We start from the raw sequence: 23232 nt of genomic DNA on the forward strand, positions 1-23232 counted from the left end.
AGAGGCACTGATAGTTACATATCCCATGTAACTGATACTCATTGCATCTCTCGATTACTGGATTCGTAAAACGGACACACACAAGTTGGTTGCGCCAACCAACTATAGTGTGGCGTTACTAGCTTAGTGTCCCATTTACTCACAACTCTGCTCTACGTCAGAACCCTCCATTCAGGGTTTTGCATCAGCAGAAAATTAAAACAACCAAGGACATGATGTAAGGAACATGATCAATTTTACTCCTGAATATAACTCATGTGAACAAGAGGACACCCATAACAGATCAAACGTGTTACTTTCATATATACACTCTACTTCTATCATCTCATGTGATAAGACATAACAATCCAGTTCTTACCATTAGAAACACAATCAGGAAGAGAAAAGTCACTTGTCCCTTGCCCTCCACAGCAACAGTTGAACTAGTCCTCAAACATCAAACAACATTCTCTAAATGGAGCTTCATGGTACACTGGGAGGAGAAAGGAAAATATCCACCAGTGCTACTCTTGAACCCACAAATACAAGACCAACTGTATCCATCAATTTTAAGAGGGGTATGAGGCCATTCTGAATTGTACTCCGCATCAGCGCACCAGCTTTTCGTGCTTCTAAAACATATTAAGAAACATAGCAAAACACTCTACAGATCTAGGCTGGAGCTCTGAGTAGTGGGGAAGGCCCGAGCTGCAGTCCTCAACATTTGTTCTCAGAGTACCACACCAGGGTTAACCATCCCTCACGGATTTCTTGGAACATTGCAGGACTCGGGAAGCACCTGGATGATCATGAAGCAGTCACATTTCTTACTGGACAGGACATCTTATGCGTTAGAGAAACTTGGAGCACTGCCTGGCTTCCAATAGAGGGTTTTCAACAATTTTTATTCCCTTCAGTTAAGATAAACAGGTTAGGGTGCCCGTCAAGCGGCCTTAGCATCTATATCTCAACCACCATGCATATTAACATATGTATTGTGCATTCAACTCATGTTCAACACAGACTGACATTTGATAACCTTGTAATCTCTCTAATGTCAGTAAATGTATATTTGAGAAGACACTGTGGTAAATAGAAAGTTAAAGTTTCTCTTTTTAGTGAGGAACTTGAGGACTTGGTGAGGTGTTCCAGCCTCACCAAGAGGATAAAAACATTTGGATTACTGCTACACTAAAGAAGCTGAGACTACAAATTAGGCCCCTAAAAATGAAATACAGGACCCCTGGACTTAATGATCTATATACAAAAACAAAAAACAAACCTAACGATCAACAATAGCAAATCCTTTATAAGCTAATGCAACAAATGCAGAAAATAAGGTTCTGGGAGTTTATTAATGGTTTGGTTATATCCAAGACTCGACAACTAGGAACTGGGTCTGCGTTAGTGCTTGTATAAAATATGCCAACACACTATACTAATCACAGGATTAAGTGTAAATCTTCAAAAGTTTATATCAAAGGCTCAAAACGTCTCAGTTATGTTATTAATGTACAACAGGAAGAGTATCACTTCTATATCTTAGGCTAATCACGCATTAAGATGTTGTAGGCCAACGGGAGCTACAGAACCAAATGGAATTCCCAGCTCAGTATACAAGTTGGATGATGACAGTTGGGCAAAAGGATTACGCCTCCTCTTCATCTTTTCATTACAATTGGCACTAGAAACTGAATCATGGAAAGGCTCCATCTTGTTTCCTCATTCATGAAAAAAGACGACAGGTCGATTCCTGGTAATTACCATCTTATAGCTTATTTAGATGTAGAACTGAAGCATACATAAGAATCATTTAAGGTCTTGAAAGTTGGGCCACTGACAAACAAATAATATCTTCGTATCAACCTGGCTTTTGGCCCCACTTCAGCACCACTGCGTTGACTTTGTCTTACACGGAGTCCAACTCCATTAATTCTCCTACTCCCCTCTTTTGCGTGCTTTGTAGACAACACAGTGCACCGGACTAGACTGATTAGAAAACAGAAGAACTTTTCAACCCGGTACTGGAATTTAAAATACTCGAATAATGCTGAAGATTTAGTAATCATGGACCAAACTAAAGTAGGACTACAGTGTACCCCAGAAGAATTTTATAGTTACAACCGACAAAACAAATTAACAGCAAATTAATTAAAAGCCACAGAGTATTATTTTTGGGAAAAATTTGATTTTTGGGCTGTAGCTGGTGTTAAGTGGCAGGCTGATAGTTGGAGGTGCTGTATATTTAGAGTTTAAGGTTAGGTATATCAATATAGTCAATCCAATTTACATTCCAAAGATGACATGCCAGAGAGAAGCAGCTTGATGGTGAGCATCTTTTTAGTTGATGTAAACTACTGTAAGTCAGTCTTTACAAGTAACAGTTACTGCCATTTTATTAGATAAGAGGAGTCGCTTTACATAGATCTCTTTGGACTATTGTGATCATTAAAACCCCAGGCAATCTCACAATTGATATGAGGTTTTTTTGTATGAATGGTCATGTAAAATTTGTACAATTATACAGATTCATAAAACCACATCAAGCAAGAAGGGTACATGTAGTGAATAGTTGTAATCTTTGTGAGGGATATAATAGGAAGAAAACAGCAAGAAAGAGATGGAAATATACATATTAGTATAACCATGCTCAAGCAATGTCACTACATAAAGTGGTTATTTTGTGAACATGCCTTAATCAAGAGTACATTACTTTCAAGTAGTTGTAGACAGAGTAGATCGCAAAGTAAGAATACCAGGGATTCATGAGCACTATTGACAATATTCTGACAATATTCTTTTTGTGATGTGGTGTGTTCTCTCTTAACTGAACTTTAACTGCATTTCATATAGTCCATAAAACAAGGAACTAGATGATAATTACTTTAGTTCACAACGAACTTGGGGCAGCCTCAGAATATCTGGCATGCTGACTCTAGCACATTTTATGAAGGTTTGGTATATCTCTCTTAGCCGAAAGAGATTCTCAATGAAAGTGAAACATACTTGCTGGGTGGGTGTATTTCTGAATAGTCAAAGTGCCCTGTGATGCAGACACATTGACCTATGAATGTTACTTGTTCTTATTCTTATGCAGACCACAGAGATGTAAAGGTATTTAGTGCTACTTAAAAGTATTTACTCTGTTATTTGGTAAACTCATCGGATCCAAAACAGCAACTGATTAGCCGCAGTGGAGAGATCTGCACAGCATGACAAAAAGCTCGATTTTGTAGTTTCCAAGAGTCAACACTTCCTTTCCACTTTGCATGTTGTGACCTAGAAGTTGTATTATCTTGCAGGTTAATTACAACACAACATATATGGAGAATTCATAACATAGTTTATTATGTAATATACAAACAAAAATTAAAAAAGAAAGATATATTATATTTTATTTTCTGCGGTTCCAGCAATTTCCTCTTCCGTGATCTGAAAACACAACAAAGAACAACAAATTACATTACTGTTATTCTATGTCAACCACCAGCCCTGAGATCTTTCCACTGCACGCACACATCTTGCCCCAAAAATGACCGCTTTCTTTAATACTTATGTAAAGGATGCAAAACTAAAAGACATGTTCCTGCAATGTAGTACAGCGAGTATTTACCTACTCTAATAGTATGTGAGTCATTAATAAGTACATGGTGACAATGGACCGGACTTTTCGTCCGCCAATTGATTTTAGCTTACTGGTAATTTATACAATTCTAGCAAAAGTGGCACACTTCTTCTACATAGATGTATGACAAGTCTTTAAAAGCTATACACAATTCAACAATGTATGCAATCAATCAGTAATATGCAGGAAAAAATAATTTTAAAGCTAAAATGAAATATCATTGAAGGAAGGATTTCAAATAGTGGTGGGTGGTAAACTCCACTGTGCCAGCAGAGTCTGCAGAGTTTGGCTTCTCCGCCTGGAGCATAGAGTTCAGCAATAACTCCACCAACCGTCGAGTGGTGGAGTTTACCAGCGAACACCGCTATCAAGCACACACAGAATGATAACAGCCATTTTTATTTCTGGACTGAGAATGTGTGATTTTATTACCAAGTAGAGACTACTGTTGGAAATCTAAGGGAACCGCAATTCGGAAATATTGGAAGTGTGCTTTGCGTATGTGGTAAAGGGTTCCCTTCCAACACACATCATGACTCTGTCACACCCCACAGTATTCAGCAGGAGCCTATCATGGCAGCGCTCTTCCCTACATTTTTCTCTCTATGAGAGAGTGCTAACAAGTCAGTGCTGAAAGGGGATTATTTAAGCCCAGCACTTCCAAAGTAAAATACATGGTTTGATTGCTTACACATGAAACTTCCATTGTGTTAATTAGATGCGGTTACTTTTTTGGCACGCTGGCTGGCCCATTAAAATTAAACATAATTTACTCTGCGATACCTTTTGTTGAATTAAGGCATTTATGCGATCCGCAGACCCTGCTTCTAGCACAAGAAGGAGGTATCAAAGGGTGGACAGAGCTCCACGGAATCTCACTGAGTTTTTATGTAACTCTGCGGATTTTCGTGGAGTAAAACTATGCGAGTTCCCCCCCACCCCCAATTTCAATGGATTTGTTTTAGCACAAGGGACCCGCTAGGATAAAATGCCAGCAGTGGATCAAAGTCACCCGTTGCATGGATGGCATGCTGCAGGCTTCACCACCTCTCTTCCACCCCACTCCTCGCAAGGGAGACAGGAGTACCAAGCGGCACCAACCTCCTAAGGGCGCTTTGGTATCTCTTCAAATACAAGGTTCGTCATGTACATAAACGGACTACACTTCCCTGGCTGCGCTCTCAGGACAAATGTATGTACCTCCTAGTCTACCATCGAAGCTCACTATTAAGCAGTCCTATTGTAAGGGGGTGGGGCAAAAATGAAATGTCCACTCATCCGAAAGGAGGGAGAGCTTCCTTATCTCTCAGCACTGGATGAGTTCATATGCATTTATAATAACTCAAGGCAAACAGGGTGGAAATGGCCTTGTGAGAAAGTGAGAACACTGGTACAGTGCTCATGTGGCACCTTCCATCACACTAAATAGTGCCAACAGCAAAGCAAACAGTCCAAAGCGTTAGTTGAGCAGGGCTACTATTTATGTATCACAGCATTGCATCATTTGCTTACAACGCATGGGCCTAACACAATCATGCACCGATATTAAAAAAACATTGATTCAACTAGTTCTTGTACTCTGATTTTGCAGTATATATTTCCTTTACCAGCTTTATTTAATTTTTAATAGAATAAATAACATACCAATTTTTGTGCTCGCTTTAGTAATCTACGCCAGGCAGTGTGATGCGCCTACAAGAAAATAAATGACATTCAAATAAAGGCGTCTCACAGCAGAATCCCTAAACACACCATGAAATTCAACATTATTATGCCAACATATTATTATTAAGGATGATCTAAGTTGCACAAAAGTAATTTAAACACCCAGTATAGAGGAACGGATAAGATCAACATAGCCAAAGGAGCCTGTAAAGGCTTCGTCTTGGCTCCCACACTTTTCCTTTTGTTTAAAAACAAATGTGTAGATTTTCTGTCAAATTACATTAACAACTCCACTGTTAGCCAGCAAAAAGGTGTCCGCTTTGTTCTTTGCCGAGGACACCTTGCTGCTTTCCAAAACACATCCCACCCTACAAATATTCATTGAAAGGATCCAGCTATTTTGTGACAACTATGGCTAGAGATAAATGACCAAAAAACAAGTTTATGCTTTATTTCAATAAGAAGAAACCGTGTAGTAACATTAGATTAGGTGGTATTCAGCTAGCGAAAGTAACGGAATTTGACTATTTGGTAATTAGACTGTCTAACAATGAATCATTGGGACCCCATATCCCAAAAAATCAGCTCATTACTCAATCTGAGCATCTGCTATTGTGAGGTGTGCCAAAAGTCTGCCATCTCTGATATCTCCTGCGATCCAAATCTATAAGACCCGGGTCAAGAGTGCCGCCTTGTATGGAATGTCAGCGATTCTTCTCCACTCAGTGTGGGCGAAAACAACGTTATAAGGACTATTGCCATCTTGGGGTATGGGACTAAATCTAGCCCTGAAGCCTATCACAGAAGTGGCAAGATTGCAACCCTTAAAGTATTGGTTGTGGGTGTTGTCCACCGAGTCTTTAAAACCCTGTAGAAAAGCCCTAAGAGTGACACCCTATAGAGAAGCCTAAAGTGACATTCTAACATAGCAAAATTCATATAAAATTCCCTGGCGAGCGTATGTCAAACAGACCCTTAGCACCTTGCGGCCGGGAAGTCTTTGGAACAGCCTTATTGATAGTATTGCTAAAGGCACCGTTAAACAGTCATATTGAGCAAATTTCATCCTAGATAGCGAGATCTCCAACTCCATAGGTAGGAGGACCAAGGCCTTTCTTATGTACAAAAACATATTTAAATTCGAGGATACCCTGGGTTACATTCAATTGACTTGGGCACGTTGTCTTTTCGTGTATTTTCGTTACGGTGTTCTCCTGGCAACCTATATGTCATCTTGGCACTTGTTGATTGAAAAGTCAAAGCTCCGCCCAGTTGTATGTCTTACAGATGAATCAGAGGAGCACTTTCTATTATTTTGTATGGCATATTCTCAACAGAGAGGCAGGTGGTTTGCACCTAAGTGCTCGTCTTTGGGCCTTTCAGATCAGATTATTCGCTAAGATTAAGTAAAAGAGACACAAGGATGCTTGTAGTGTTTCCAGTGGCTAAATTTAGCATGTCTGATGCACCAGAAGGTTAATGCTTCTGTAGAGACCTTTAATGCCACACTTTCTTTCGTTTATTATCCTCTGTTGATGGATGGTATCTATTGGCAATGCCTAGAATGTTATTACTGCTTCAAATATTTTTAATAAAATATTGTATATTGAATATGATTGATTGAATAGGAAAAATAAAGCCCTCTCATTTGGTATTGAACAGAAGCTTCTGGTAGTAGTACTTGTATATGCCGCATTAGAAAAAAAATTGGAATTAGAAAAATGGAATGGGATCTTTATACCCTGAATTCCCAGCTTTTTCCTTAAAAATATTGCTATCAATTAGTGTGAAAGGTGAGCTTGAATCAACCATTACATAAACAGTGCCACCATTCAAAGTAAATTCATAACTTGGTAATTGTACATTGTCATCCTTTCCATTCACCTGAAAGACTTAATTTTAACATCATTCTCCAAACACTCTACTGCATTTACTTTCTAGCTGGGCATTTCTCTACAAGTTTTGGCCAAAAGTGCTCTTGTCCGTACTTTCTGTAGGTAGTATTCTTTGCAAAACAAATTTGACTATGAACTAAATATTAACATTTTCCACAACACTAACATTTAGGTTTTGTATCCTCACTATTGAGCATGACCATAATACTGATAGAATTCTAATTATTTTTCATCTTCACCTTTAATGTACTCTCTAATTTCACAAACTGCCTGCTCTGGCGACAGCTTCAATTCTTTGAAATAATTTGCGATAGGTTCTATCCTTCTGGCATTAGGAATTGTCTTCTTGAGACCAAGGTTTCATGCCAAATACTTTTCTTGTATACATGGATCATTGGTAGATCTGAGCAACTGACCTCTAATAAATCAGCTATAAACACAGAACAAGGGAACCCTTATAGTCAGAAGGGACCAAGGGTAGCAGTGAGTTATTAGAGACAGCGGTCTCTGTCAAGCGAGATACGTAACCATAGCCACAAAACTTCAATCAGGATTGGGTCTACTCCTATCCAAATGGACAGTATTAGGATTTATATAACTAACAACAATACATAAACATAAACTCTGCATAACTCAAAAATACTCCTCACACCGCTTATTCACGGAGTTAGAGGGGACTTAGACCTAGCTCTCCCCCTCGACCCTATCCCGAACTATCCACTCGGAACCCTGCAGTACGCGCACAAAATATCAGACCTGAATGGGGCACCGTTCCTCTCCAATTGTCCCACTTCTGCAACTTCTCAGGCATTTTGATTCACTAGTCTGGATGAAGATCCCATAACCGTTGTTGGGGATCAAAACGTCATCGATAACCACATCTTAACTCTAACCGTTATATTTCATTTGTGCGGAGGAGAAGATGTTCTTTTCATTGTGACTATTGTTATTTCTTATCTCACTAAACAGTCCCTCTCAAGTTACATGCCTGAGGTAAGGAAATCTTTTGATTTCCAGAAACCCCGTCACTTCCTGCTCACTTTGTTTATGTATTGTTTCAATGTTTTATTTTGTTAGTTAAATAAATCCTAATACTGTCCGTTGGGATAAGAATAGACCAAATCCTGATTGAAGATTTGTGGCTATTATTATGTATTTCGCTTGAAATACAACAGTGTTGTGAAAGGTAGCAAAGTCTGGTGGACCTAGAGACAAACACACTGAAAGGCTTAAGAGGAAAGAATTTTAATTTTAATTTGATAATGTGACTGCTAGCTAGTAAAATTGAAACCACAGACACTGAACCAAATTGGACTTCAGTAACCCAAGCCTCTTCTAGAAAGCAATAATTATTTTCAACAGATCGAATACCTAAAGAAATAACTAGGGTGTATTGCTTTCCTACCTTAAGTCAGCTACTCATTTTCTCAGAAACACAAAACACTTAATTAGAAAAAATTTGGAGGGCATAAATCAGTCTATATCCTTTTGTCCTCTGCTTGGAAAAACAAGCAATGCCTAACAAATGTAAAGCAAGTCTATTTCCCTGAAACCAAATAGAAACCATAACTTTCATATTCCAAAGTATTCCACAGATGACCAGAAGCCAACAGAAACTCATGTGGGCATGTGACATGAGTTGTAATACCAAAAGAGCCCCAAACAATGGGAAACGGTATTGTCTGTGCCTGCAACCCCTGCCCTGAAGTTCCAAGTGGTTTTACTAGATGCGCAAACACTCCCTGTAAATTTGGGCCCGATATTCCTGCACCCAATAATTTCAGGTTTGGGAACACCAAGCCCCATAGAATTAGCCGTGGCACTAGCTACCGAAGGATGCCACTCCAGCCGCCGATAATCCGCTCCTTGGCAGTTCAACTACATGTAAAATGGCAACGTGCAGAATTAGAGACTACATGGGTTCAAATTGCCAAGACCAAAACTTCAATATTGGATAAAATTACTCTCAACAACATCACTAATTTTCTTCCGAATAAATTCACACTATAATTAAAATTTCTATACTCTGCTGACCCACAGACGAGATCAGTAAAAGGCAAGTTGTAAGCTAGGTACGGATAGACCTAGTTATTTTGAAGGCTGGCCTAGAATAACAAGTTACAAACATCTAACACTGGTTCTCAAGCATAAGAATCTTTATTAATCCAAAACCACTAGAATATAACCATCTAAATGTGGGTATCCTGAACACAATACAAAGAGAGATGCAAAACTGTCAATTGTAATAACACGTAACCTATGCAAATTGTTTTCTTTTAGCTTGAAATAAAAAGAGAAATAAAAAGAGAAAAAAAGTCCAACTTTGGTTGAATGGAAATTATGCATAGGATTGAGGTGAGCCATAGAAGTGAGCTCTTTGCTCAGCGACATTTACCGCTCAACTTAGGGATTGCGCGAGGACAATCACTGCTCTAATAGCCTCGTGGGGCAACGTTTGAGGCAATAGTGGATTCTAGGATGTGGTGGTGTAAAGCACCTTCTGTGATTTCATCAATAATGTGAACAGTAAAAAAAAAAGAGGAGGTTACAGGACAGGGAATAGAGAAAAGGCTATAGCGACAAAGGGGTATCTGGAAAGGGCCAGAAAAGGAAGATATGACTACAAGAAACAAGCATTGGAAATGCAATAGGTCTCGCTTTAGAAAAGTTGGAGCTATTGGTCTTGTAAATGACAAATATTTTATTTATTTGTTGGTTTTTAAAATAGCTAAATTGATAGCTTTGTCATTTACAACGACAATAGTTATAATTTTTGCGAATGTGACACCTATAGCATTTGGAATGCAACATGTTTTGTATTTACGTGACTTAGATGGCAGCTCTGGTCGTTAGGCCACATCTGTAGAGAGCAGGAGAGTGCAGCAGGGGAGAGAAGCACAGCAATGTAATAGGTCTCGCATTAGGAAAGTTTGAGCTATTGGTATTGTAAAGGGCACATTTTTTATTTATGTGCTTGTTTTGAAAATAGCGAAATTAATAGCTTTGTTATTTACAATGCCAATAGTTTTATCTTTTGCAAATGTGACACCTATTGTAACACAATATGTGTTGTAGCACTGAGTGGTGTGAGGGTGAGGGGGGTGAGGGGGTGTAAGGGCGAGGGTGAGTGGGTGTGTGAGGGTGTGAGGGTGAGGGTGTGTGAGGGGGTGAGGGTGAGTGAGGGGGTGTGAGGGTGAGGGTGTGTGAGGGTGAGCGTGTGTGAGGGTGAGTGAGGGTGTGAGTGTGTGTGAGGGTGAGTGAGGGTGGGTGAGGGTGGGTGAGGGTTAGGGGGTGTGAGGGTGAGGGTGACTGAGGGTGTGTGAGGGGATGAGGGTAAGGGTGTGTGAGGGTGAGGGTGGGTGATGGTGAGAGGGTGCGAGGGTGAGGGTGGGTGAGGGTGTGTGGGGGTGTGTGAGGGTGAGGGTGTGAGAGGGTTGTGAGGGGGTGTGAGGGTGAGTGAGGGTGTGTGAGGATGAGGGGGTGAGGATGAGTGAAGGTGTGCGAGGGTGGGATAGGGTGTGTGAGGGTGAGGGGGATGAGGGTGAGGAGGTGTGAGGGTGAGGAGGTGTGAGGAGGTGTGAGGGTGTGAGGGTGATGGGGTGAGGGTGTGAGAGGGTGTGAGGGTGAGTGAGGGTGTGAGGGTGAGTGAGGGTGAGATGGTGTGAGGGTGAGTGAGGGTGAGATGGTGTGAGGGTGAGGGGGTGTGAGGGTGAGGGGGTGTGTGGGGCTGTAGAAGCAAAAAAGGCAGCCATTTGGAACCTTCCAGATGATGCAAGAGCTGCGCCGATAAAAATAGGGGTATATATTTCCCCACTGACTCCTATTAAAACAGTTAATTTTAGGCAGGAGAGAGCATAAATAAAGCCATTGTTTGCTTTGAAACTCGGGAATAACCTGTCTGACTCGGGTCTGTTGAACGGTGCTGCTTTTGCAAGATAAGGGTGCATGGGTAGGAAGTGACTTGCCCAGAATCACAGTTTCATATGTGTGCATCTATTTTTTAAAGCATCCTGTCCTGCAGCACCCAAATCCCTGCTCTGGCAGTAGTTATACTCCCATGTAATACACTATGCCGTTTTAGGAGCGTGAAAGGGCACTCTATGAAAGGGAAACGAGAACCACGCCCTCTGTGCACCAAGTAGCATTTTGGTGCGCACGTGGTTGCGTGAATCGGGCGGACAGTGCTTCAGTAACACACTCGCAAGAAAGCAAAAAATAGGGCGTAATTCTATTATTTTATGCGAGACATGGCGTCTAATATACATAAATTGTGTTTAATACATTGGTTTTATTTGGGGTAGTACCGACGTTGCAGCCAGCAGTGGTTCCAAAACATAATTTTAAGACAAGTCTTACACAAAAGCAAACTTAAAACGGTATGAAACTAGCACTCACAAGACAATGCATAAACGATGCGATAGTAAGATGGATAAAAGGTGCACAACCTTTACTGAAAAGCAAATAGGCTTACACTTAATTATTTTTAGTAAATCAACAAGAAAATAAAGGAGACCAAACTACGACAGAAGGCAGAGAAGGGGAGGGGGGAGGAGAAATGTGACACGGCGGGCAGGGGAGGGGGCGGAGCGGGGAGAGCGGCGATGAGGGTGTGAAGCAGCAGGGGCCTTTGAAGTGAAGCTAAGCTTCACTTCAAAGGTGTGGGAGGAGTGCGGCTGAGGGAACAGATGGCGATTTGATGATGTGCACGCGCATTTTAGGTCAATGCGCTTGCGCTTGACCTAAAAGCGCACGGGCACAGCACCAAATCGCCCAGTTGGATAAAGTCTGTTTAAGTTCCTATAGTCTCGCTCTGCTCAATGCGCATGCGCATTGACAGGCGAGACCTAAAAAGCGTACATGGTAAATCATAAGGTGAATAGAAAATACAAGTAATAAAAATAGTGAAAAGGACAGTGGCGCAGACAGAAGCCATAAGTAGAAACAAAATTTCAAGTTGAAGACTGTCAAATTGTAAATAGGATACACAGAAGAGTTGTCAGAGAAAAGAACAGATGGAAGAGTTAAAAGGTAGTGGCAATAGAAAGCAAGGAAAGCACAATGAGAATGGGAAGACAATAAGCGGTGACAAAAAAGTGAGTATAGAAAGCAACCTTAGGTAAGAGGGCAGGGATAAAAGGGCAGAATAGAGAAAATAACAAATGAGTAGATAGAACTGATAATAGAAAGGCAGAAAACACCACCAAAATGGCTCATAAAGTGCCGCTCGTGCTACAGAACTTGTATTGCCCCAGAGACACTGTGCTGCAGAGCCTTGCTCGTGGATATTCGGAGGCAGAGGAGCTGATTTTTAGCCTAACTCGTCGAGGGAGCTTTCTACACTACCTGGTGACCGCAGTGGAGAGAGAGGCGCCGGCCCCGGGACTGCGAGGACCAGCAATCACCACCTCTCAGCTGGTCCTCTTCCCGCGTGAGCCGCGCCCCCTCCCAGAGTCACACCCCCAGCAGTTTGCATAACTTCTCGCGGGCCCCGCTTCGCGGGTGCCGCTCGTGCTACAGAACTTGTATTGCCCCAGAGACACTGTGCTGCAGAGCCCTGCTCGTGGATATTCGGAGGCAGAGGAGCTGATTTTTAGCCTAACTCGTCGAGGGAGCTTTCTACACTACCTGGTGACCGCAGTGGAGAGAGAGGCGCCGGCCCCGGGACTGCGAGGACCAGCAATCACCACCTCTCAGCTGGTCCTCTTCCCGCGTGAGCCGCGCCCCCTCCCAGAGTCACACTCCCACTCTAGCCAATAGGGTGGCACATCATTACCACAAAAGGAAGCCCAATTACGCGCTAAGCGGGACGCGCGCGGGGCAAAGCTCGGGCAAAGGGCGGGCCGTCTGTGGCCGTCCGGGGACGACCGTGGACGGGACGGGCTATATCCCTAACATCTACGACCGAAGAACATATTGTGATCAACTCCGAGACTAAGCATCGGAAAAAGGTAACACTCTCTCTCCTTCTGTTATTTTTTTTCTATTTTTCTCCTCTCCTGCGACAAAAGTGGCTCAAGACATCTCTTTAATGGGTTTAAAAAAACTACGATCAAGAACTATTTTTATGAAACGACTAGGAACAGAGGAAGCTGTTAGAAAATCCACGGATAAAGGTTTAAAGGCTGGCCGTAACACCCTGACTCCAGCAATCAGTGAATACTTCTCGTCTTTATCAGTAAAAAAGAAACCTGAAAAAACAATGTCTGCCTCTGAAAATAAAACAACTGGGAGTTTGGCCGATCGCACCTGTTTATCGGCATCCGCGCACTTGCTTCAAAATGTCAGCGAAATCGTGTTTGCTAGCAAGTCTCCTAATAAAACAATGGAACAACAACTAGAAAATCCCAATTCTAGTTTGGTGAAATCATCAACGCCTTTAATAGAACATGAGAGTCTACACAAAATAGAAGACTTGAGTATTTTCAACTTCACATCGGAACAAAAAAGCTCGAACTCCGATTTACTCCCGTTAAAGGGCATTGGGAGCACACAATCACTAAAGGATCTCAGTATATCCAACAAAAAATCGGTAGTGAATAAACCAGAGCAAGGGTCAATAATCATTGACGCAAAAAAACTTTCTACATATGAACAAGATTCCTTTTTGGATCCCTTTTTAATAGAAGACAATAATCATGAAAAATCTACTATTCCTCTCTCAAAGGCTCTATTCACACTACAAGAGATTCTCGAATCAGTTCTCTCCTTTTTAAGTAACATTCTTGAAAATTCTGATCAAACTTTAGATGTCCAAATAGGCATCTTGAAATTTCTAGTAGAAGAGAAAAGGAAAAAGGAGACCTCAAAAACCAAAGAAGGTAAAATAGAAGACAATAATTTGCGTAAAGAAAACGTACTTAAGGAAAGTAACTGTCATTCTTCTACTCAGACATCAGATGACGATTTTAAATCACCGGATAAAAGGAAAAAAACGGAACTTTGCAATGAATCCACTATATACTCCTTAAAACGACTGTTTAGAGAAAACCTTCCAAAAAAACAAAAACAATTCCCGATTTTTAATAAAAAAACGAAAAAGGAAAGATCTTATATCAATTCAGTAGAAAAAGTCGAGGAACTGTATGAGGAAATTAACCCTGAAATTCTTTCAGGAGTAATAACACCAAACCCAGTTAAGGATGACTTTATCATAGGAAAAAACAAAAAGAAGAAAAAACCTTTAAGGAGGATTCACAAAAAGCAAAGCCGTAAATTGAAATTTCAAAAAATCAAAATAGCACAAAAGGATCTACAGGAGGAAAATGACGAGACAAATATGCCATGTTGGAGAAAAAAAGGAGAATCCCCTAAACGAACAAACACTGACATAAAGAGATCCTTGAATCCTAAGGCGGATGTATATTTTCCATCAAACACGGTTTCTACGACAAGACAAGAAAATGCTGATAAAATCGTCTGTGAGGAGGACAAAGTCTGGAAGATTGTCACTCAATCAAACGTCCTCCAATTTGAAGAACTATTTCCAACTGACAATACTCCTTTGAATAGAAGCAGGATCCTTCATCTTTTACAAAACATAAAGTCTCTTCAATTTATGACGAGTAGTGACATCGATTTAGTATCATTTCCAAAGCGTGGTCTGAGCAAAATCGCAGTGGCCTCGTTCTGGTCTCCAGTAATACCAAGTATTATCCTGAAGGAAAAGGAGATAATACATCGATTTGGCTACGATGTCATTGAGAAAATCGAGCTTAAAGGAAATAAAAATAATCCAATTCCCAATATCAACACTCAACTTTTCTCCTCACTGCACCTGAATGAGGGGAAACAATTTTTGGGGACTGTAAGAGATCTGGAGGATATCCCAATTAGTGATATACAACAGGGAGAAGAGATTCTAAAAATTCGTATAAAAAAAGGGGAAAGGGAAGTGTGGCACATAGAATCGAAGGCAAAAAATGCTGATGAAAATAAATTTGAGAACTCCTGGACGTGGCTACCAGGGATGTTAAACAATAACAAAGGCCCAAATCAATTAAAGTACCCTGTTTAACCAAGGTCTAAAGGTCATAACGTGGAACATTGCTGGTAGATCAAGGGAAAAAATGAAGGAAGTCCTCGCTTCCCAGCCAGACATATTGACCCTTCAAGAAACATGGGAAACCGAGCCCTTTGTACAACAAGGTTACTATGTGTATAACATATGTGCAAAACCCTCATATCGGGGACATGCCAAAGGGGGATTGGCAATTTTAATGAGAGAGGATCTCCTATGGGCACAAGAGATTGTGGAAACTAATAGTGAAAATGTGCAGTGTATCAAACTGTCTCTGAAAGCCTACAATTCGACTTCAACGAGAACAACGTTACTTTTTAACGTTTATGCCCCCCCAGGAAAAAAATATGACACTTTATATGACGATACCCTGCAAATTATTACACAAATAATGGAAGCCCTTTTGTTCCCAAATTACTTGATATTGGGTGACTTTAACGGGAAGATTTCCAATTTAGAAATAAAAAAGTGGGGAAAAATTTTGGAAGAGGAAAACTTGGAACCTTTAATCCCTCAATTCCCCAGAGATATCCGATCGAACAAAAGAGGGAAAACACTGTTATCAGTACTTCTTGCCATAAATGGAACCATTCTTAACGGGAACGTGGAAGGCGACATCCCGGCCTCTTATACAAGGCAGGGTAACGGGAGACCGTCAATAATAGATTACATCATTTGCGGCAAGGACCAGTTCGAAACTATGTCCCATCTCTGCTCCAATTTCACCACTGATAGTGACCATGCTGTCATGCAACTCAGAATCAGTTGGTCGGCTCAGTCAGCAGAAGAAGGTCCGATGATTCTCGAAAGAAAAGATACTTTGGTAAACAGTGATCGGAGACGTATCTTTTGGAATCCGTCCTCCCTGAGTAAAATAACAAATTTGATTGAGCATCAGTACTTCTTAAGGAACTATTATTCTGATGATCCTATTGAAAACTTTGAGATCATGCTTATTGAACTTAAAGAGTTAATAACTAAAATGAATTCTCATAAAAACAATACTAATTTACAAAGGAAAAATAACAACAAAACAGGGAATTCATTGATAAGGAAGACCTTAAATAAATTGATACGTGCTCAATACCTTCGCCCCTCTCCTACTAAAAAGAAGGAAATAAACAAAGTAAAAAACCAACTGAGAAGAGGAAAAACAAAGGAGAGAAAATCCCTCCATGATCGAAACTGGGTCGAATTACAAATTGCTGCCAAAGAATCAAATCAGAGAACCTATTGGTCCATAATAGCCAAACTATCGGGGACAAAAAAGAAATTACAAGCAGTACCTGTTCCTCCGAAAGAGTGGGAACTCTACTTGGCAGAACTCTACAAAACAAATGTGGATAAATCGCAAACAAATGGTTCCAATAAAGTGGAGGAAAAAGTCAAGGAAATAGTAATCCCGAAAACAACAAATGTGATGGTGGAAACCCACATTAGGAGGGCAAGAAGTACAGGAGCTTTCGGCCCTGATCAAATTCCTATAAAGGCCCTGCAAACAAACTCTAAGGAATGGAGCCTTCTACTAACTCCACTTTTTAACCACATTATGTCCTGTGGTCAAGTACCCAAGTCATGGCAAGGGAGTACAATTATCCCAATTCACAAAAAAGGCTCCAAAACGGTAGCAGGAAATTATCGCCAAATAGCTCTGCTGGATGCTACTGGGAAAATCTTTGCAGCAGAGATCCTCTTACAACTAAAAAACTGGGCCTTTTCGTTGGGGTTGATACCTATGTTCCAGTCAGGCTTCAGACCCAAACACTCTGTCACAGATAACATGGCAATTATTCAGTTTTTCCTGGACAAATATGTCACAAGAAAAAAACAGACGGTCTACACGGCCTTTATAGATTACTCGACTGCATTCGACCGAGTGGACCGTCCGACACTATGGAAAAAATTGAGGAGTTTGGGAATTAACGAACATCTGCTACAGGCCATTATTAGCCTCCATACAACTACTTGGTGTCGAGTCCAAATGGGGGGCGAAAAAGGACTAACGAAAGTAATATATACTGAAAACGGCCTCAAACAGGGCTGTTTATTAGCCCCCATGCTGTTTTCGTTATATTTAAATGACTTGCCTAAACAATTAGAAAAGGGCCTTAGCTTGCCCCCAAAAATTAACCAGCAAAGAGTTCATACGCTGCTCTACGCGGACGATATAGTCTTATTCGATCTCACACCATTTGGTTTGCAAAATTCCCTTGATATTTTGTTCAAATACTCAAAGGACAATTTCTTAATTCCGAACGTAGGGAAAACTAAAGTTGTAGCCTTCTCTGGGAGGAAGAAAAGTGCCAAATACAATTGGAGGCTAGGAGACGAAAAGGTTGATGAAGAAAAAGAATACATCTATCTTGGCAGGATTCTTACCAAGAATCTCTCAAATACAAAGCATATTGAGAAGTTAAAGAAAAAATCTGACTTACATGCAGGAACTCTGTCCAGACTATATAGCGCCACAGGGAGCAGGCATTTTTCCTCATTAATAAAGATATATAAAGTAAAAATACCTGCAGTCCTGTCATATGCTACAGAATACATTCCCATTCAACAATGGGGCTTCATGGACCGTCAAGAGGGGAAAATCTTGAAAAAAATGATGAGGGTTCCAATTGCAACACCAGTTCAGGTTTTACGGCTGGAATTCGGAATCACTAGTGCTTTTGCCACTGCTGTGGCAAATATTATTAGATGGGCCTTTAATCTTCTTCACGCTACGGAGGGTACCCTCAGATTTCTACTACAAAAAGAGACTTTCGGCCCAGATGTAGATAATCAAACTTTTCTAGTTAACTTGTCTGCGGTGCTCCAAATGGCTGAAATTTCTATAGAAATCTTAAAGACTTGGTCCGCGTCACAACTAAAACTCTTTCTAAAATGTTTTACTCCTAGGTTGAGCTATGATTTGGACTATGCACACAGCCAGCGGCTTAAAATATTCAAACCCTTTATTGCACTTATAGAGTACAAGAATATACACCCTTATATTTCATTTTGTCTTTCTCATAGTGCAAGGAGGGTGATTTTTATGTTTCGAGCAGGGATTTTACCTGTACAATCTTTTAAATCAAAATGGTCACGTGGAGATCTCTCTCATCTATGTTTGTTATGTCAAGGGGGTGAGCAGACTGTGGAACATTTACTGTTTATTTGCCCAAACTTTAAAGTAGTAGCTGCTCGCGCTCAGTATATTTTGCCGATATATAGATCCTGTAGGTTAGTAAAAGATTTCGAAATATTAATAGCAGGTATCAACCCCCCGAATGAGTTTGTATGTTATAATTTGTACAAATTTTTTAAATCAACACTAGCTTTATATTAATTTGTGATGTACTTTTCTTTTTGTTAATTTTTATCTCATTTTCTACATTTGTGGTCCTCGGTTGAGTACCTACACAAATAAAATCCTTTGTGCCCAGCTATGCTGATCATGTGCAACAGGAATAATCAGTTACGATAAGTTACTACGCACTGGGATAATTTGCTTAGCGGTCACCAAGAACCCAAGTCTATATTGTTGAACTGTGCAAATATATGGTTTAAAATGTAAAGGTGCCAGAAAGGATGAGTTTTTAATTCTATTTAGAGGTAAGTGCAGCTTTCAATTTTCACCCCGAGTGGGCTGGGTATGCTCAGACGTGAGTCCCAGGCTCTCCACACCACTGGAGTCAAGCTATCCAGGCTGATAAAGGCTGATAGCCAGAAACCGGTCCTTGGATGCTTGATTCCGGTCTGGGAAAGACATGGCTTGGTAGTTCGGACTGGACTGTTCCAATGAGGCACAGGGTCAGAGCTGATTTGCATATAGCCAGTGTCTAACCCAGGGTGGTGTGGAGTGCAAAAAAACGATGGATTTAGGCCCAGATCCTTGTACTGGGGTGAATGTATGACATTGTTCTACATTCTGTCCATCAACTGTGTTTTTTGCAATTTTCACCCCGAGTGGGCTGGGTATGCTCAGACGTGAGTCCCAGGCTCTCCACACCACTGGAGTCAAGCTATCCAGGCTGATAAAGGCTGATAGCCAGAAACCGGTCCTTGGATGCTTGATTCCGGTCTGGGAAAGACATGGCTTGGTAGTTCGGACTGGACTGTTCCAATGAGGCACAGGGTCAGAGCTGATTTGCACATAGCCAGTGTCTAACCCAGGGTGGTGTGGAGTGCAAAAAAACGATGGATTTAGGCCCAGATCCTTGTACTGGGGTGAATGTATGACATTGTTCTACATTCTGTCCATCAACTGTGTTTTTTGCAATCTTCACCCCGAGTGGGCTGGGTATGCTCAGACGTGAGTCCCAGGCTCTCCACACCACTGGAGTCAAGCTATCCAGGCTGATAGAGGCTGATAGCCAGAAACCGGTCCTTGGATGCTTGATTCCGGTCTGGGAAAGACATGGCTTGGTAGTTCGGACTGGACTGTTCCAATGAGGCACAGGGTCAGAGCTGATTTGCATATAGCCAGTGTCTAACACAGGGCGGTGTGGAGTGCAAAAAAACGATGGATTTAGGCCCAGATCCTTGTACTGGGGTGAATGTATGACATTGTTCTACATTCTGTCCATCAACTGTGTTTTTTGCAATTTTCACCCCGAGTGGGCTGGGTATGCTCAGACGTGAGTCCCAGGCTCTCCACACAACTGGAGTCAAGCTATCCAGGCTGATAAAGGCTGATAGCCAGAAACCGGTCCTTGGATGCTTGATTCCGGTCTGGGAAAGACATGGCTTGGTAGTTCGGACTGGACTGTTCCAATGAGGCACAGGGTCAGAGCTGATTTGCATATAGCCAGTGTCTAACCCAGGGTGGTGTGGAGTGCAAAAAAACGATGGATTTAGGCCCAGATCCTTGTACTGGGGTGAATGTATGACATTGTTCTACATTCTGTCCATCAACTGTGTTTTTTGCAATTTTCACCCCGAGTGGGCTGGGTATGCTCAGACGTGAGTCCCAGGCTCTCCACACCACTGGAGTCAAGCTATCCAGGCTGATAAAGGCTGATAGCCAGAAACCGGTCCTTGGATGCTTGATTCCGGTCTGGGAAAGACATGGCTTGGTAGTTCGGACTGCACTGTTCCAATGAGGCACAGGGTCAGAGCTGATTTGCATATAGCCAGTGTCTAATCCAGGGTGGTGTGGAGTGCAAAAAAACAATGGATTTAGGCCCAGATCCTTGTACTGGGGTGAATGTATGACATTGTTCTACATTCTGTCCATCAACTGTGTTTTTTGCAATTTTCACCCCGAGTGGGCTGGGTATGCTCAGACGTGAGTCCCAGGCTCTCCACACCACTGGAGTCAAGCTATCCAGGCTGATAAAGGCTGATAGCCAGAAACCGGTCCTTGGATGCTTGATTCCGGTCTGGGAAAGACATGGCTTGGTAGTTCGGACTGGACTGTTCCAATGAGGCACAGGGTCAGAGCTGATTTGCATATAGCCAGTGTCTAACCCAGGGTGGTGTGGAGTGCAAAAAAACGATGGATTTAGGCCCAGATCCTTGTACTGGGGTGAATGTATGACATTGTTCTACATTCTGTCCATCAACTGTGTTTTTTGCAATTTTCACCCCGAGTGGGCTGGGTATGCTCAGACGTGAGTCCCAGGCTCTCCACACCACTGGAGTCAAGCTATCCAGGCTGATAAAGGCTGATAGCCAGAAACCGGTCCTTGGATGCTTGATTCCGGTCTGGGAAAGACATGGCTTGGTAGTTCGGACTGGACTGTTCCAATGAGGCACAGGGTCAGAGCTGATTTGCATATAGCCAGTGTCTAACCCAGGGTGGTGTGGAGTGCAAAAAAACGATGGATTTAGGCCCAGATCCTTGTACTGGGGTGAATGTATGACATTGTTCTACATTCTGTCCATCAACTGTGTTTTTTGCAATTTTCACCCCGAGTGGGCTGGGTATGCTCAGACGTGAGTCCCAGGCTCTCCACACCACTGGAGTCAAGCTATCCAGGCTGATAGCCAGAAACCGGTCCTTGGATGCTTGATTCCGGTCTGGGAAAGACATGGCTTGGTAGTTCGGACTGGACTGTTCCAATGAGGCACAGGGTCAGAGCTGATTTGCATATAGCCAGTGTCTAACCCAGGGTGGTGTGGAGTGCAAAAAAACGATGGATTTAGGCCCAGATCCTTGTACTGGGGTGAATGTATGACATTGTTCTACATTCTGTCCATCAACTGTGTTTTTTGCAAAGTGCAGCTGGATAACCAGCGAACCCAGTTTTACAGGCTACAGAGGTAGAGGAAGAATAGGGGTAGGAAGAATCCTGAAAGAGTTGGTGACAGTACGCAGAGTTCATATATGAGGCTTTACTACTATGCAGAAGTTCATGCTGCCTATTGCTAAGGGGGAGGGGGTGCAGTGGCATGGAATTCTAGAGTGAAGAGCCTTGAGTGTGTAGAGTTGTCATCTTTTAGAGTGACGCAGCCTCCGGCAGGTATACCTTAGGTGCCAAATAAGCTAATGGGATTATTTGACTTTCCTCAAATTGACGGTTGTGTGCACAAGTATGGTCCTTCGAGGTCCGGAGAACTTTATGAAGTTTGACTGTGTGCTCTTTGTAATGGAGCAACTGAAAATATTTCATGTAGTGAAAGGGTTTTAAGTTGAACAGCAGGCCGTGGATTTAGTTATGAAATGTTGCATATTGGAAATAGATTTCTGTGCACACTCCACGAAGATAATGTTACAATAGTTGAGGTGGGACTTCACTATCTTCAAAACCATTAAACACTCTGCAATAAGAGGACGAGTGAAGGGATCCGCTGGAATAAGAGTAGCTTTACAACAAGCTCAGGGACAAATATGTATTGAATGTGACCCCAAGTAATTAACAATAACTGCATAAGGTGGTCGAAAGGACTAAGGTAAAACCGCATTAACTTGCCCATCGATCCTTTTCTGGCTGAGGCTCAGGTAGACCGCAATTCAGGTATGCCACCTCTAAGACCCTCCTGGATGTAGGTGCCCATCTCTGTAAGAGGAAAGCAAGTGAAGACCTATATATTGAACAGAATCAACAGACGGGCTGACCCCTGTGGAAACTTGAATGCGATAACCATAGAGGAGAGGAACTGTGTCATTTTTTTCAATTTGCATAGGGAGTCGGAAGGGAAATGACCTACATGATTGCCAACTCAATTAGCTAAATTTGTGTCTTGAGGTATTATATGAGGAGGCGTTTGTCAATGATAGTATATGCTGTGGAGAGAGAGCAATTACGGGGTATGCCTGCCCTTGGTAACACGTGGTTGGGATTTTGTTCTTTCAACTTGATACCGGTCCCTGAAATACAACAGGAGCTGGAGCGAAAATTGGACTAGGTCTTACTGAGCAAAACATTTCAACTTCAAGCATGGATGTATGCAGGAGATCAAGTGAGGGGTTAGTTTCTCGCAGGGTTTACCAGGTTTGTGTCCTTGACATTCAAGCTGGAAGAATTTATGGCATGATAGAGGTTCTTGGGGGGGGCGTGGCTGAGCACGCAACGATGGCGGACGTGTCTGGGTAGAGCTCCTTAAGAAGCTCCCCTAACACAGGCCATTTCTCCGACACATTTATCCGATTTGGCTCGGAAGCGTCAGAGGAAGAGTCCGAGACACACGGCTCTCGGCTGCTGTACTTTGGGGACATTTGCTCTTCGCAGACCGCCCCGGTGGTGTATGGTCCCGGGTAGCCCACCGGCGGACGCTTCCGGCCGGCGTGAGGAAGCACCTGAGATCAGGGTCTCTGCCGACCTGCTAGGCCCGAGGTGGCAATCAGTGGTTCAGGAGAGACGTCGGGCCCTGATCACCCCCTCTGCTGACACCGAGGAGCGGGGGCGCGGATGAGGCGGGTGGAGCGGCGTTGACCCCCCCGCTGGCGACCTCGAGGAAGAAGACACGACCGGAGAACCTCGGCTACGACCTGCTGTGGCGCGGTGATCAGTGGACCTTGCCTGCCGCACACAGTGGGAGGATCTGCAGTGCACCGCCTTTGCCTGTTGGGAACAGTATTCATCCACCTGTCCTGGATGGCCCCGCTGAGCTGTAGCCGCGCC

General features: G+C 42.3%; 1 protein-coding gene across 1 annotated transcript in view; it reads right to left on the reverse strand.

Moving 5' to 3' along the window:
* Positions 1 to 1315: 1315 nt before the first annotated feature.
* Positions 1316 to 23232, reverse strand: part of MRPL39 (mitochondrial ribosomal protein L39) — a 114635-nt gene continuing 92718 nt past the window's right edge. The window contains exons 9-10 of the mRNA XM_078658364.1: positions 5249 to 5296; positions 1316 to 3411 (exon numbers count right to left, since the gene is read on the reverse strand). Coding sequence (XP_078514490.1) covers positions 3367 to 3411; positions 5249 to 5296 — 93 coding nt within the window. The 3' untranslated portion in view covers positions 1316 to 3366. The remainder of the gene's footprint in view (positions 3412 to 5248; positions 5297 to 23232) is intronic.

This window comes from Lissotriton helveticus, chromosome 8, assembly GCF_964261635.1.
Source record: "Lissotriton helveticus chromosome 8, aLisHel1.1, whole genome shotgun sequence".
Classification (NCBI taxonomy): domain Eukaryota; kingdom Metazoa; phylum Chordata; class Amphibia; order Caudata; family Salamandridae; genus Lissotriton; species Lissotriton helveticus.